Here is a 13,069-nt window from a genome sequence, read left to right on the forward strand (position 1 = left end):
GCAAACTACTGGTGCTGAAAATTCAAAATTTGGCAGGCAAAGCCATGACACCATCCTGCATAATACTAGGGTGAACAAAATTGACAGAAGGTTGCAATGCACAATTGCAGATAGTTTAATTTCTATTTATTTACAATTTCTAAATGATTTACAAGTCACACTGAAGAGGCAAAAATGAATAGTAACAATAAATATATAAAGTAGATCTTTCCAGCATTTGGGTTGAAAAGTGCAGTGATTTGTTTTTGAAGATTCACTCAAGCCATTATTTTTTGGTTTCCCTGTGTGCATTTAGTAGAGTAGAATGTAAGGGGAGTCTAATCTACTGTAGATAGCTTGTTGAGATGTCACGCTAAAAGCACTATCAAGGGCACTAACCTGTAGCAGGTCCGAAAGGTGTTAACGTCAGGGGGAATGTCACTTCAGGACATTCCCCCGTGCGGAAAGGACTGAACAGGACTTCCAGTGCTCAATTTGTTGCTCCGTGATTTGTCAAGCTAATTTTTTTATTTGCGTGTGCCATTGTCACTGCTGTCACGTTGTCTTTGCTAAATCTGCCAAATGACAGGATTTGGCTGGATCTAGCTTTCAATAGCCCATAGAGACAAATTAGGAGGAAGACTGTCTGCTGCAACAGTCTTGACAGAAAGTACAAAAAATCGTTCTTTACTGAAAAGCACTATGTATGTCACTTCCCAAATACAGTTATGCAGCAGGTTTACAGGCTATCCAACCAGGAGGCCAGTGCACAGGCTTCTCAGGAGTAGGCCAGTAACTTACAGACTACAAGTCTGGGTAGCCTGTGCACAAGCAAAGACAGGAAAGCTCATGGTTTACAATGTATTTAAATACTGAATATATTAGCAAAAGATCATGCATTTAAAATGCTTTAAAATCACCAAATGTTGCATCTGTAACAGGAGCGTGCATGTCTTCTCTGATGGCACTGCGGTCACGGATTCTGGCCAGTAGTAGAGAATGCTCCACCTGAAAACCAAGATGAAAATAGAGTCAACTGTAAGGTGCAGGTAAAATAGTTTTACAAATAGGCAAGGCAGCTGGATAGGAAATAATTCCATACCACTGTGTTATACCGGTATTTATCTAGTAGTCTAATCATGAACTTGAGAAATCTCCGGGTTGTGTTACCTCTGAAAACCCTTGGATATCTTTTGAATACTTTGGAACTCATTATTCCAAAAATTACATTTAAATGAGCTGAGAGCTGTTACCAGTACTTGATATTAGCAAACATTATTGCAAAAGCCAAATCTTTAGTGTGGTAACATCTTGACTTAGAACTTGCACGACACTCTAATGTATTTAAAATTAGGTGTTGATTAAATGTTTAAGAATACTACACATACCACTCCAATCCGAACATCCATCTGAGTAACCTCTTGTTTAAGTCTTGTTAAAGCTTGTTTTATTCTTACCAAAGGACCTGTCAAAAGACAAACAAAGAGAGATTTTTCAAACTTTACATGTAGCTCTTCCCATATGATCAAAGTGGAACCTGTAGATGTGTGATTTAAAGATCTTTTTTCATGGTTGTGTGGTATTCTACTTGTACATCTTAACCGCTGATTTATCATACACCTACCTGCATCTGTCATGTTTGTTCCTCTTTCATCCATCTGAGCTTTTACAGTTTCAAGTTCTTCAGTGATCTACAAATTCGACCGCACTTTATGTGAGTGTTTTTGTTAGTGCCACAAAACAAGAAAAGATAAAGAAATTTCTCTGGCCAATCACAAGACTCAAAGGCAATCAATAGTTCTAAACAATCAGAGCTTGACAGCAAATTTACCACATGGTTGAATCTGTGAGTGGGTAAGATAAAGAAAATCCTGTATTCTGATTGGCTTCTTGAGCAGGACTGCCTGCTTTGGTCCCACAAGAAGAAAAAAAAGTTTTCTTAACAAAATGACACATCCTTTATTGACCATGACCAAGCTCTTTAAGTTAAGATAGATGGAATGGATCTTGTTCTTTCCTTTTTTTGGCGTTTTAATTGACCTTGACTTTGTCTTGGTCCAAAAATGCAATGTGGCCAAAATCCAGCCATCTCAAACTCACCCTTGGTCAAATAATTCACAGAATGATTAACTAGTGCCAAGAGCAAGAAAGTGTATGTAAGCAGGTCACTTGAGGTGGTGACTAAGTAATACCAACAAACCTGAGCCAATGTCTTTGTTAGTTCTGTTACTCCACCAGATCCTTGTTTGTAACGCTCTTTTGTCTGCAAAGAAGATCACATGTAAAACCCTCAAAGTAGTTTGAATTCGAAGGAAGTAAAATTACAAAGTAGTTCATTTAAGAGGCACGCAACACATGCAGTGTCATATCAGTATTGTATGTGTGTGGGAAGTTGAAGAAAACATTTCTTGGCAGAAAACTTTATTTATGAAATATTCCCTACCTCAGCTAGGGTATCTTGTAAACTTCGAAATTCTTGCAGCAAGTGTTCAAGCTGTAATAGAAAAAAAGTTCAAAACTGCGACCTTTGACTCCATTACACAACGAAAACCTCAAAATTTTATTTTGGAAAATACTGAGTAATAATAGGTACCATGCTTACATAGGTTATGTGCATGTTATGTTAGAGGCTGTTAGAGGTTATTTTTATTGGGTATTGTGTTCAGGTCTGGACATTGTTTAATTTTTTTTCAATCTGCTGTGTTTTGTTATTTGGTAGCAATATTATTATTAATATGAACTTGATTCAAAATATCAGGCAACAAGGAAGAAATTTATAATTTACATGTTTATGGATACCAGATATGGAGTATATAAGATCACAGATGCATGTGATTTTTAATTTTATGCTGTATACAAAGTACACACTGTAAGTCAGTGACTGGTAAGTTAATAGAAATTAAAATTGTAAATAAGAATTAAATACATTAAATACATAACTTTCAGTTACCTGGTTATTGATGTATTTTTCACGACTGCCTATTTTTTCAAGAGTTCTACTTATTTCATGGTGGAGCTTGTCTAAATGTCCCTGAAATGTAAAATGTAATAATCAGCCAGTCAATATTCAGCATATTTTAAGCAGACATTGTCCTATGAAATAACTGTGATTTGCAGCTCTCATGTACCTTTGTTTCTGTTAGAGATGACTTGATTCCTTCACTGTGTTGTTGCATCTGCTCATAATGTGTCCTCCAGTCCTTTCAAATGTAAAACAAACAGTCAACTCCAAAGACTATACACATAATCAGAACTACACCGACAAAATGTGTAAAACCTACTTACCATAATACCTACCTTGTTATCAGTTCTTATGTGAACTTTTAATAGTGGTAAAACTCTTTCCACTTCAAGTTTCCATTCTGCAGCATCTGTAGTTGACTCCATAACAGAATCAGGCTTTGATGAATCGGCAATATCCTAAAAAAACATTTAAAATCACTGTTTTAGACACTTGTTTCCTCAGGATGCGTTATTCAGTCCCTCTTTAGTGATGTTTATTGTCAATAAGGCCTAACTGTATGGCAAGGGAATTATTCATACAGTACTGTGGTCTAAAGTTTTAGAAATTAACTCAAAAATCTTGTATATATAGATAAGACCAGCAAATCACAAAGGCTGGCTGACACAGAGCTTAATTTTCCTTCAGTTTTGTATTTACTATGAAATATTATTTACATTCATCTGAGACTGTTGTTTCATTCCAGCGAGATCAAGATAATTGTCATCTTCTTCAATTTCTTCATCTGCTTCATCCTTGAAGGGAAAATACAACAGAACTAATCAAAAACAAAATATGGTATTAAACTTGCAGTGGTGGATTCAGACCTCCAGATAAGGGAGAGGGGGAAAGGGGGGGAGGCGGTCATCCAGACCCTGGGATAAAGGGGAGGGGGGGGTGGTCTAGAAAAAAATTTTTTTACAGCCCTTTGGGCCTCAGTTTGGTCTAAAAATAAGGGGGGATTCTCCCCTGGATCCCCCACGGACTTATTCCAGTACACTGATACAGGTACTTTTTATACACATTAGAGAAAAACTGTATGACAGGGAGCACAAAAGTTCTTAATGAATACAACAAAAATCCAAGGCAGCTCAGCAGCTGCGTTTTTTAAGATATCCTTGTTGTCCAAATGCAATAGTAAGTTCCCAGGGGCAAGAAACAGCAACCAGGAATTTGAGCAGTTAGAACTAATCTTACCATCATCTCCTCTTCCACTTTGTTCAATGTTAGTTCAGCCTCATCGTCCTCCATGGTTTCCTCTTCAAAGTCTTCTTGAGCATGTTGAGGCCTTGAGAGGAGAACAAGTATAAATTTATCATTACAACCGAATAAAACAACTTCACACAGCAAAATAACATGAAGAACCACACAGGCAATATAATTTGACATTTTTCTCTAAATTGACTGGTTTAAAGGTGGTTGTTGAAGGTCTTAAGTAACAAAAAAAACTATATGTATTTTAATTAAATGCAACTTCCTGGAAATTACAAAAATAAATCCAGCCCAAGCAAAACTCAAGCAGTCCTTCACAATCACTTAAAATACAAAAAGTCACCAATCCACAAAATTAGACTCCCACAAAAATTCTGTGCAACAAAGCTGACAACATTTACTCAATGTTAACAGTAATGACTATATCCATATCACTGAAAACAAGACTTACTTTTGCCAAGCAAATTTCTTGGCTTTTAGGGCTTCATCAGCAAGTTTATCAATAACATAACAAACCTAAAAAAATTTTAGAGAGAAGTTATTGAGATTATTTTTAGGAAAATGGTTAATACATGCACCATAAGCTCAAAATTGCCTCCCTAAATTTGTTGGTTGAAGGATATAGAATTAAATATTTTATGATAAGATCAATAATTATTTTAACTGTGAATTTGAACACAGTGAATAGTAAAACTTTTTGTACCTGCTCCCCAGAGCCTGTTTTCAGTTTTGCGGGAGGAAAATCAGCTGAGGCTCCCTAAATTTTCCAAGGAAACAAACCCAACATTAAAAAATGTACCAACAAGTCAGACCATCAAGGAAAAATAATCAAGTCATCTCACCAATTTTTTTAACTCATCCAAAATATTTGACACAGTAGCATTTGGGTCATCATACTGAAAGACAAAATTCAGTTCAGTTATTGTTTAGCACTTTCATCAATACAGTGCAAAAACTCATTATTCAGACAAGCTGCAATTTTTATATTGTCAAATATCGAAAAAAAAGGTAGTGAAAGAACTACTGTATAAATCTTAATCATCACACCATGATTGCCCACAGCTGAAACAAAACACAATGTGACTCTTGCCCATAATATTTTTTATTGATGCTGCCTGTCTATGAGTCAATGTCAATCATAATGATGCAATCATTTTTAACTGTACTTTAAAGGTTATTCCTAATTTAAGCATTGGGTTTGGTAAATGAAAAGTTCGGCATCTGAATCAAAGCCATTCCAAAGTCGATCCATAGTCGAAATTCTCGGCCAGGCTAAGCAGAAAGAACGGCTGAGTTATTCCAAATCATGTACTTAATTCATTGTATTAGGTTTGGCTCATGAAAAGTTAGTGGGAGTACTTGGATTTTTCCTTCCAAGCTGCCTGTATCACTGACTGAATAAATAGATTAACAATTTTTGTTATTATATCTAGGCAAGACAATTCAAGTAACTTTCGAAGTCATTTGGAGACAAGGCACTTCTTTGTTTTCTGGCTTGATGCTTTATGCACAGTTTTACCTTTTAGGATAACAATAATACTATTATAATTTGTTATTGTTTTTCATTGTAATTATAACCTATTTTGTAAGCAGTTTGACTCCGAAATGGACCTTTTTCTCCTTTTGAATTTAATTTGGCTGGAATTAAGATCGACGTCTGAATCAATTCAGGTGGCCTAAATAATTTTAGTCGGCCTTAATTCAAACTAGGTTAAGCTCATGAAAAGTTTGGCGTCTGAACCAGGCCTAATAGTTGAACCTATGACCATCTAGTAACCAGTCCAGATGCTCTACCACTAAGCTACAGGAGACCTAAGGGAGCTAAGGCCAATAAAATCATCACGTATCTTGAAATTGTGTTAAACAGAAAATTCACCTCTTGTGGCTGTTCAAAGTTCCTTCCACAACATGTAAGCAGCCATGCAGCTAGAGATGTAAAAGTAAAGAACTGCTCTCCTGGGTTCGTGGGCAGAGCAAAGAAGTGTCTGATGGATGAACAATGAAGACAATGTATTCAGTTTACTTATTACACAGTGACAGGTGCCAGGAGTCAGGTTGTAAGTAAGTGGAATATGATCACCTGGGTGAGTGTATTCCTGAATAGGACTGTTAAAGACAGTGACTGACATTTTGGCAACACCTGACAGTGGAAGTCACATTTAGAGTCAAAGTGAGTTGTATCACATTACTTGATGGTACTAAACTCTAGGTCTACATTGACCTGATTGGTCATTTAAGTCGCACTTGTGTTGATCTGTTAAGCTGTGATGTTATTGGCTATGACAAACAGCCAATACCTTTGTGGCTTAATTGACCATTTTTTTTTTTTTGGGGGGGGGGGGGATAATTTCATTACAATAATTACATTAGTTATCATTTATATACGGTGATGCAGGCTGCATGTTCATGTAGGTTTAAGTAAACAGTCCTTTTGTCGTTTTTGCAGCGAAATCACTAAGCTTACATCTAACAGATAACCACAGTATGATTAAGATAACTGAGTAAAAGAACTTTCTTTTGCACACCGATCGAGCTTACTTTGAACATTAAGTAAGTAAAAAAGAAACTGGTCGATCGTAGACGATGTTATCTAACTTGTTCTAGCGAAGATTACCATTCACGTTATAGGGTACATTGACAAAATCACACCTTGACAAAGGCCTAAATCCCCACTGCTTACAGAAATCCGTCTCGTAGTCAAGCAATTTGAGTTTTTCCAAGACTTCTTCCATAACTCCTACAGTTAACATATAACCCATAGAGGCATTGTCTGCCCCAGTTTCGGCGCCTCTTCGAGCTTCGCCTTCCATTCTTTAAAATGTAACCTTCAATTACTCTAAAATATGATCAAAATAACAACTTTTGATCAAGAGAAATTGACCATGGACACCAGTTAGTTGCCATGTTATGTTTCGTCTCGAAGAAATGCCCTCGCTTTCAAAACCACGGAAAAGACTGGGATTAGTCGAGCCCGCAAAAATATCAGCTGACCTATCTACTTTCAAGATGGCGGACGTTTCCATGAAGAAAGTAAAAGATTTAATGGCAAAGAAAGATGCCATTGAGAAGGAAATTAAGGAGTTTCAAGAAGTGCTAGATTCTGTAAGCCTATCTTCGAGTATTTTCTTTTTGCACTTGATTTTCCTAAGACGTGATATAACCTTGTTTGTTTACTATACAGCAAAAGGGAGTCGGGATGCACGAAAAGTTGATAGACGACGAAAATTACCCTCGCTCAGATATTGATGTTTATACAGTCCGTGTTGCAAGAAATCGGATTATCTGTAAGAAATATTTCATTCCTTTATGAAAGTTTTTTTCGTGGTTATATGTATAGCTGAACATTTAAATACATGGAGACGTGATCATTTGTTGAATGTTGGTAATTTTTTTGCATAGATTGCTGACTCATGTTTCGATTTCTTTGTTATTTTTCCTGGTAACATCAGGTCTTCAAAATGATCATAAAGCATTGATGAAAGAAATAGAACAGGGTATCCATGAAATCCATGTCAAAGCAAGAGAGCAGAAGGAGAAGGAAAAAGAGGATCAAGATGAAAAGTCAATGGATGGTCTGTATATGTCAGCAAAAATCTATGTAACGTTTACAACTTTTGTTTAATATGTAAACTGGCCTTGTATCATCATTAAAAACAACATCACTGCCACTGTCATCATCATCATCATTATCATCACCTGCCTGCGGCACCATCATCATCATCAAATCCAAAGACTTATAATCATTAAAAATGTTATTACTTACCTTGTCTTTTTCAGATGTTACATTGAGATTAAAAGCTTTTCTCAGAGTAGATTCAGTAGCCGAAGGCTCTCCATCATCACAAGCAGTAAGTGGAATTTTTATAGGGAATTTCAGCTTTCTTTTGCCAGATACTTGTTGCTTATAAATTACACTGGAATTTATTGGAAAGAGAAGGTCCACTGTGTACTCTTGTAAATGACAATCCATGATTCACACATTCAATTTTTGGAATATTTTTTATTTATGACTCAAGTGTCTTTACATCTTCAATAGCTTCAATTTACTAAAAGATTCACTATTTTACAGGGTTTGAAAACTGGTGACCAGATCTTAAGATTTGGTTCCATCACTAGTGAAAATTCTCAAGGCCTTCATGACATCGCTTCTGTTGTGCAGCACAGTAAAGGGGTAAAAATACAGAATATGCAAGTAAAAAACTTGTTTTTTTTATCATTTTAAGATATAAACTAGTTTTTAATCCTTTAATGCTTCATATTTTTATTTTTGCGTTGTACCAGTCACCATTAAGCGTTATTGTTGAAAGAGAGGGAAAAAGACATACATTATCACTTACACCAAACACATGGAATGGCAGAGGACTCTTAGGGTATGCTTGTCTGGTTATTTATTTATTTATTTATTTTTGCTCTTTCTGCCAGAATCAGTTATGGTATTCACAGTGAATGATCATTCTTTACCTCAGAGTTAAATATTTCTAGAATAACTCTAGTCTTACATTCCTGTAATATTAAAGCACTAAAGGTTTTGACTTTGCTTCAAAATTATTGCTCATAGCCTATACATGCAGTGGTTCTGCAACCCTGTTTAATATGGTGCTCAACCTACACACAGATACTCTGTGAGCAGAGGTTTATCTCTTGCATGGCTTTTAGCATTTACAAAGTCTGTTGCGTAGGTAGTTTATACGTCCCATGAGAAAATAAACCAACTACGCAACTGGCAAGGCAACAAATGACTTTGTCGGTGCTAAAAGCCATGCAAGAGAAAACCTCTGCTCACAGGGTAACACAAAGAATAATCATTTTGTGTTTTAATTGTAACTTAGGCGGTCTTATTTTCCTGAGATTGAGTCCAGTGATCAGCTTTTATGATTGAGGTGTACAAAATATTTTGTTTCCTTTAGACTGAAATCTGTGAACTTTTAATATTCTTTTCTAGCTGCCATATTGTTCCTGTCAAGTAAGAGATGAGCTTCTGCAACAAATTTATGATGATCTACAGTTGTGTGACCATTCCATGCATGTAATCTTGTCAAATATAAGCATTGTTAGCATAGAACTATTTAAACATGCCAGAGATTTACCCTGAACATTTCCTTTTATTTTACTTATTAATAAACAAGAGTACAGTAAAAAAAATATCATTGCAATGTAACATAAACTTAAGCAGGTTTTCTGCTCTGCTGTATGCCCATTGTGACTTATGTGGGCTGTTATTAGTGATAAGAAGGGTATGTTTTGCATTTCAGTCTGATAAAGATTTTCCTCTTTTTGTTGAAAAACATAGAAAACAAAACGTTGAGTGTGTATGGAAGGGAAATTAAGGAGAGAGATGATAAGAAGGGCAGTGTATGCCACAATAGGAATACTACCCTCCCCTCCCCTCCCCTCCCCTCCTTGTAATAAACAATCACTTAGTCGGAAAGCCGAAGTTAGTATGAAAACGTTAGCAGCCTTTTGCTAGGCTTTTGGCCATATTGAGATCTCTCTAATAATAATCCAATGTTTTACTTCTCCTGTGAAAACAATTTTTAAGCATTTTACGGGGAAAGTTAAGGAATTGTCAAGTTGCTTTACATCTAAGATCGGATCTCTAAAATTGCCGACTTCTGAACATTTTGAATCATCGCAACCTCCAGTCTCCGCGTTATTTTCACACACCATGAGCACGCTGTCACTCATCGTATCCCTGAGCAACGGACTTCCACTGACTACACGCACGCGCGAGATTTGAAGGGGTTCTATAAACACCATTACGATGTTGTCATCTTTTTTGGGCGTCTTCACCCAGGCAAATCCGTTCTTTTCATACAAAGCTTTCTCCATTTCGTGACCCACTGGAAAACTACAAGTTGTCTGAAATTCTATTTCAAGATTACCACCACGAAGTTCCTTGCCATGAAATGTAAAGATGACTTCTTCACTCTTCTGGTCGGAGTTTTTTATAGACCTTCTAATATGTCTGTGCATGTCTATAATTTGGCTTGGTGGGTGGCCATCTGGGAACATTGCGCCAAATTCGGCGACATCCGCGGCGAGATGTGCGGAATAAAGCCGTCCTAAACCGGGAAGTCCTTTCATCCCAAAGTTGTGTTCATAGGAAGATAAACTTAGATTTTCGAAATTGTCAATTTGCTGTTTAATAACTGGAAAGTAGGGCCTGACAGCACGCGCTTGGCCTGTCAAAAGTAAAACATTTTTAGACATTCGAAAACAATATTCGAATAGAAAAATAAGTCTCTTGTTAAAATCTACTGTTTTCTTCTTAAAATTTTCCGTAAAAGACCATGGATTCCATCTTGTGCTTTTTGTATTGACCCTCCCAAGAAGCTCTTGCGTTGGGTGTATGACTTGAATCAGCCCAATGTCGAGCTCGTTCTGAAAATTCTGTTCTATGTTTTGTGAGATTCTATCAAGTGCTATCACTATGATGATTTTGGTTTTTTCCGTTGGTGACATGTACGTTTTCAGGGATTGAAGTGTTTGCAGCAAATTGTCATCTTCACCATCCATGCTTACAATACCAATACTCAGGTAAACTACGAATAAAGAAAAAAAAAACAGTTAAGTTTGAAAAATAACACTCCAAAGATCATGCTTTGAGAATTGTGTACGTTAAAAATTAACTGTTTTGATAAAAAGAGGCTTTTTCAGTTCTTTCTAATCGGAAACAAAGGCATTTCATTTGCGGAAACTTTCATAATTTTCTTTTGTTTCCAGTTTGTTGTTACCTGATTCATATGTGAAAAGGAATTATTTATTGTAGAGTTTTAAATCGGTAAAGGGAGTTCCTCTTTTGCTAAATATTTGTAGATCGACCATTATTAATCGTCAATTTTCATAGCCTGCGTTCCAGACCAGTTTTCCCCAGAATAATTAATTACGGCAAAGCCTTAACTTTCACTTTCGTAACATGATTTTTCACTATTCTATTGTCGAGGTTTTCAATAGACCCCAATTCCCCTCTCGACCAGTTTTCGCTTGGTTTTACACAGACTACTCTGAAAGTACTAACTGAACAAACGAAACAGCATAACGTCTCGTGTTGTTTGATATGCGATGAAACGTTTGATACTTTAAACCAAGCACCTTTTTCGTTCCTTTTCCTTCCAAGAACAAGTCCTTTACTTGTGTCCACGTGATCAAGTACTCTTGTGCAATGACCCGAAATTATTTCAGGAGAACACTCCGTCGCAGGGTCCCCAACATTCTTCAGATAAGAGCATGTGAGCGAAGATGCAACGTGCTTGGTATAAATGTCTGTGAAACCAAAATATATAAGAGTTAAATATGCGAAAATGTCTTTCTGACTTGTATTATGTTAGGGTGAATATTGTTTGTTCTTTCGTTTAAGCTTAATATCAGAGTTTAGATTTCTTTTGAACCTCTCTACAACGGCCTTGATGGGGACACAAGAAAATGGCTGTTGTAGAGAGGTGGCCGTTAGCAGAAGTTTGACTGTAGTGGAAAAATCTATAGAATGCGAGAAAAATGTTCTGACGATAGAGTTGACAGTTTCCTATTTCCGCTAACAATTGCAGAACGTTGCAGAAATATTGACGAACAGTTGAAATCGCTCGAAAAGGGGAGCTCGCAAAGCAAGAAACAAAGTGGCCCAGTTTACTTACTCTTCAGAATCGTAGCAGAGTTAAACAGAATTATTCCATAAAGAACAAAAGTAATGACGCGCTGTTTTCCCATTTTTGGTAAAAACTTCGTCGATGAAGATGCGATTCAAATGTGAATCTATGAACAATAGTAAATGAGCGAAAAATTGATTATTCAGGCGCCGTGGTAACCAAACTCTTTCCAGAAGAACTTAAGTTACCGTAAAATTTCGAAAATAAGTCCCTCCATGTATAAGCCCCTCCAAATATAAGCCCTCCAAACTCATAACACAAAAAACCCTCCGTTAAATCGCCCCTCCAAATATAAGCCCCCCCCCCCCGGGGGGTTGCACTTGGAAATTGCCCTTTAATACAAAGTAATACAAAGCAAAAACGGTACATTTCCTTTCAACTATAAGGCTAGCCCAATCGATTTTGAAACGCAAATTTCCCTCCGTAGATAAGCCCCTCCAAAAATAGGCCCCTCAAAAAGGGCCTTGAAAAATATAAGCCCCGGGGCTTATTTTCGGAATTTTACGGTATAAATAGTGTTACATTGTCACCGTGTTGATTTTTCAAAAATATAATTTTTCGTTCCAACTGGGCCATAAGTTTGAGTAAAAAGTTGTTTTTTTAAAGCAAAAAAAAAAACTGATCATTGACTGCGAAAGTGACCTAAATTCAAACTATTAAGTTAATCAGTGTGAAAAACACTTCTGCGGGCACTAAAAACAGGAAAAGGAAGAAGAAATAACTCTGAAGAGTGAACTTCAGGAAGAATGCTGGCCACGCTATTTGCCCAAAAAACTGTCACAATTGTTGGAGGCTAAAAAAATTAGATTAATAGACTTCTCTCAACAAAAAAAAAAAACATGAAATTTGCTTGCCTTCTGCAAATTTTAAAAAGTTTGTGAGCATTTAGTTATATGTGAAAAAAAATCCGGTAATGAAGGAGCTGCTGGTAAGGTCTTTCCTGATTCGTGCTCTTAAACAACGGTAATTCATTGTTTTTCATCGTATTCCAGTTTGGGTAGCAGTTAGCAGCTGCTACATGATCGAAAAAATCACACCGCAACAAAAATCGAGATTATTAAATCCACATTTCTATATTGGCGTTAAGGTCAAAATGGCCATTTTGCTTTTTTGTGGACCGAAACGAAGTTAGGGTCAATTGAAACAAAAAAAGAGGCCAATATTCTGTCTTCTTAACACTTCTTCTGGCCGAAGTGAGAAAAACACCATCGACATACTGCTGTTAAATGCTTTG

General features: G+C 36.5%; 3 protein-coding genes across 3 annotated transcripts; 1 reads left to right on the forward strand and 2 right to left on the reverse strand.

The window, feature by feature from the left end:
* Window positions 1-333: 333 nt before the first annotated feature.
* LOC140950225 (intraflagellar transport protein 57 homolog) lies at window positions 334-7,101 on the reverse strand. The gene is made up of 15 exons (XM_073399429.1): window positions 6,842-7,101; window positions 6,069-6,177; window positions 5,035-5,088; window positions 4,896-4,949; window positions 4,644-4,708; window positions 4,178-4,268; window positions 3,658-3,735; window positions 3,277-3,399; window positions 3,108-3,179; window positions 2,930-3,010; window positions 2,423-2,473; window positions 2,180-2,242; window positions 1,604-1,670; window positions 1,368-1,444; window positions 334-987 (listed from the first exon to the last, which is right to left on the reverse strand). Exons 1-15 carry the CDS (start codon window positions 7,000-7,002, stop codon window positions 880-882), a joined length of 1,254 nt encoding a protein of 417 aa, XP_073255530.1. The 5' UTR covers window positions 7,003-7,101; the 3' UTR covers window positions 334-879.
* Window positions 7,102-7,158: 57 nt separating this feature from the next.
* Window positions 7,159-9,346, forward strand: LOC140950226 (26S proteasome non-ATPase regulatory subunit 9-like). The gene is made up of 7 exons (XM_073399431.1): window positions 7,159-7,294; window positions 7,374-7,476; window positions 7,642-7,764; window positions 7,970-8,040; window positions 8,262-8,363; window positions 8,474-8,562; window positions 9,135-9,346. The coding sequence occupies exons 1-7, from the start codon at window positions 7,199-7,201 to the stop codon at window positions 9,157-9,159; spliced, it is 609 nt and encodes a 202-aa protein (XP_073255532.1). The 5' UTR covers window positions 7,159-7,198; the 3' UTR covers window positions 9,160-9,346.
* Window positions 9,347-9,352: 6 nt separating this feature from the next.
* Window positions 9,353-12,006, reverse strand: LOC140949764 (alpha-1,3-mannosyl-glycoprotein 4-beta-N-acetylglucosaminyltransferase C-like). The gene is made up of 3 exons (XM_073398903.1): window positions 11,824-12,006; window positions 11,285-11,455; window positions 9,353-10,734 (listed from the first exon to the last, which is right to left on the reverse strand). The coding sequence occupies exons 1-3, from the start codon at window positions 11,894-11,896 to the stop codon at window positions 9,656-9,658; spliced, it is 1,323 nt and encodes a 440-aa protein (XP_073255004.1). The 5' UTR covers window positions 11,897-12,006; the 3' UTR covers window positions 9,353-9,655.
* Between the last annotated feature and the right edge of the window lie 1,063 nt (window positions 12,007-13,069).

This window comes from Porites lutea, chromosome 10 (genome assembly GCF_958299795.1).
Source record: "Porites lutea chromosome 10, jaPorLute2.1, whole genome shotgun sequence".
NCBI classification, from domain to species: Eukaryota; Metazoa; Cnidaria; class Anthozoa; order Scleractinia; family Poritidae; genus Porites; species Porites lutea.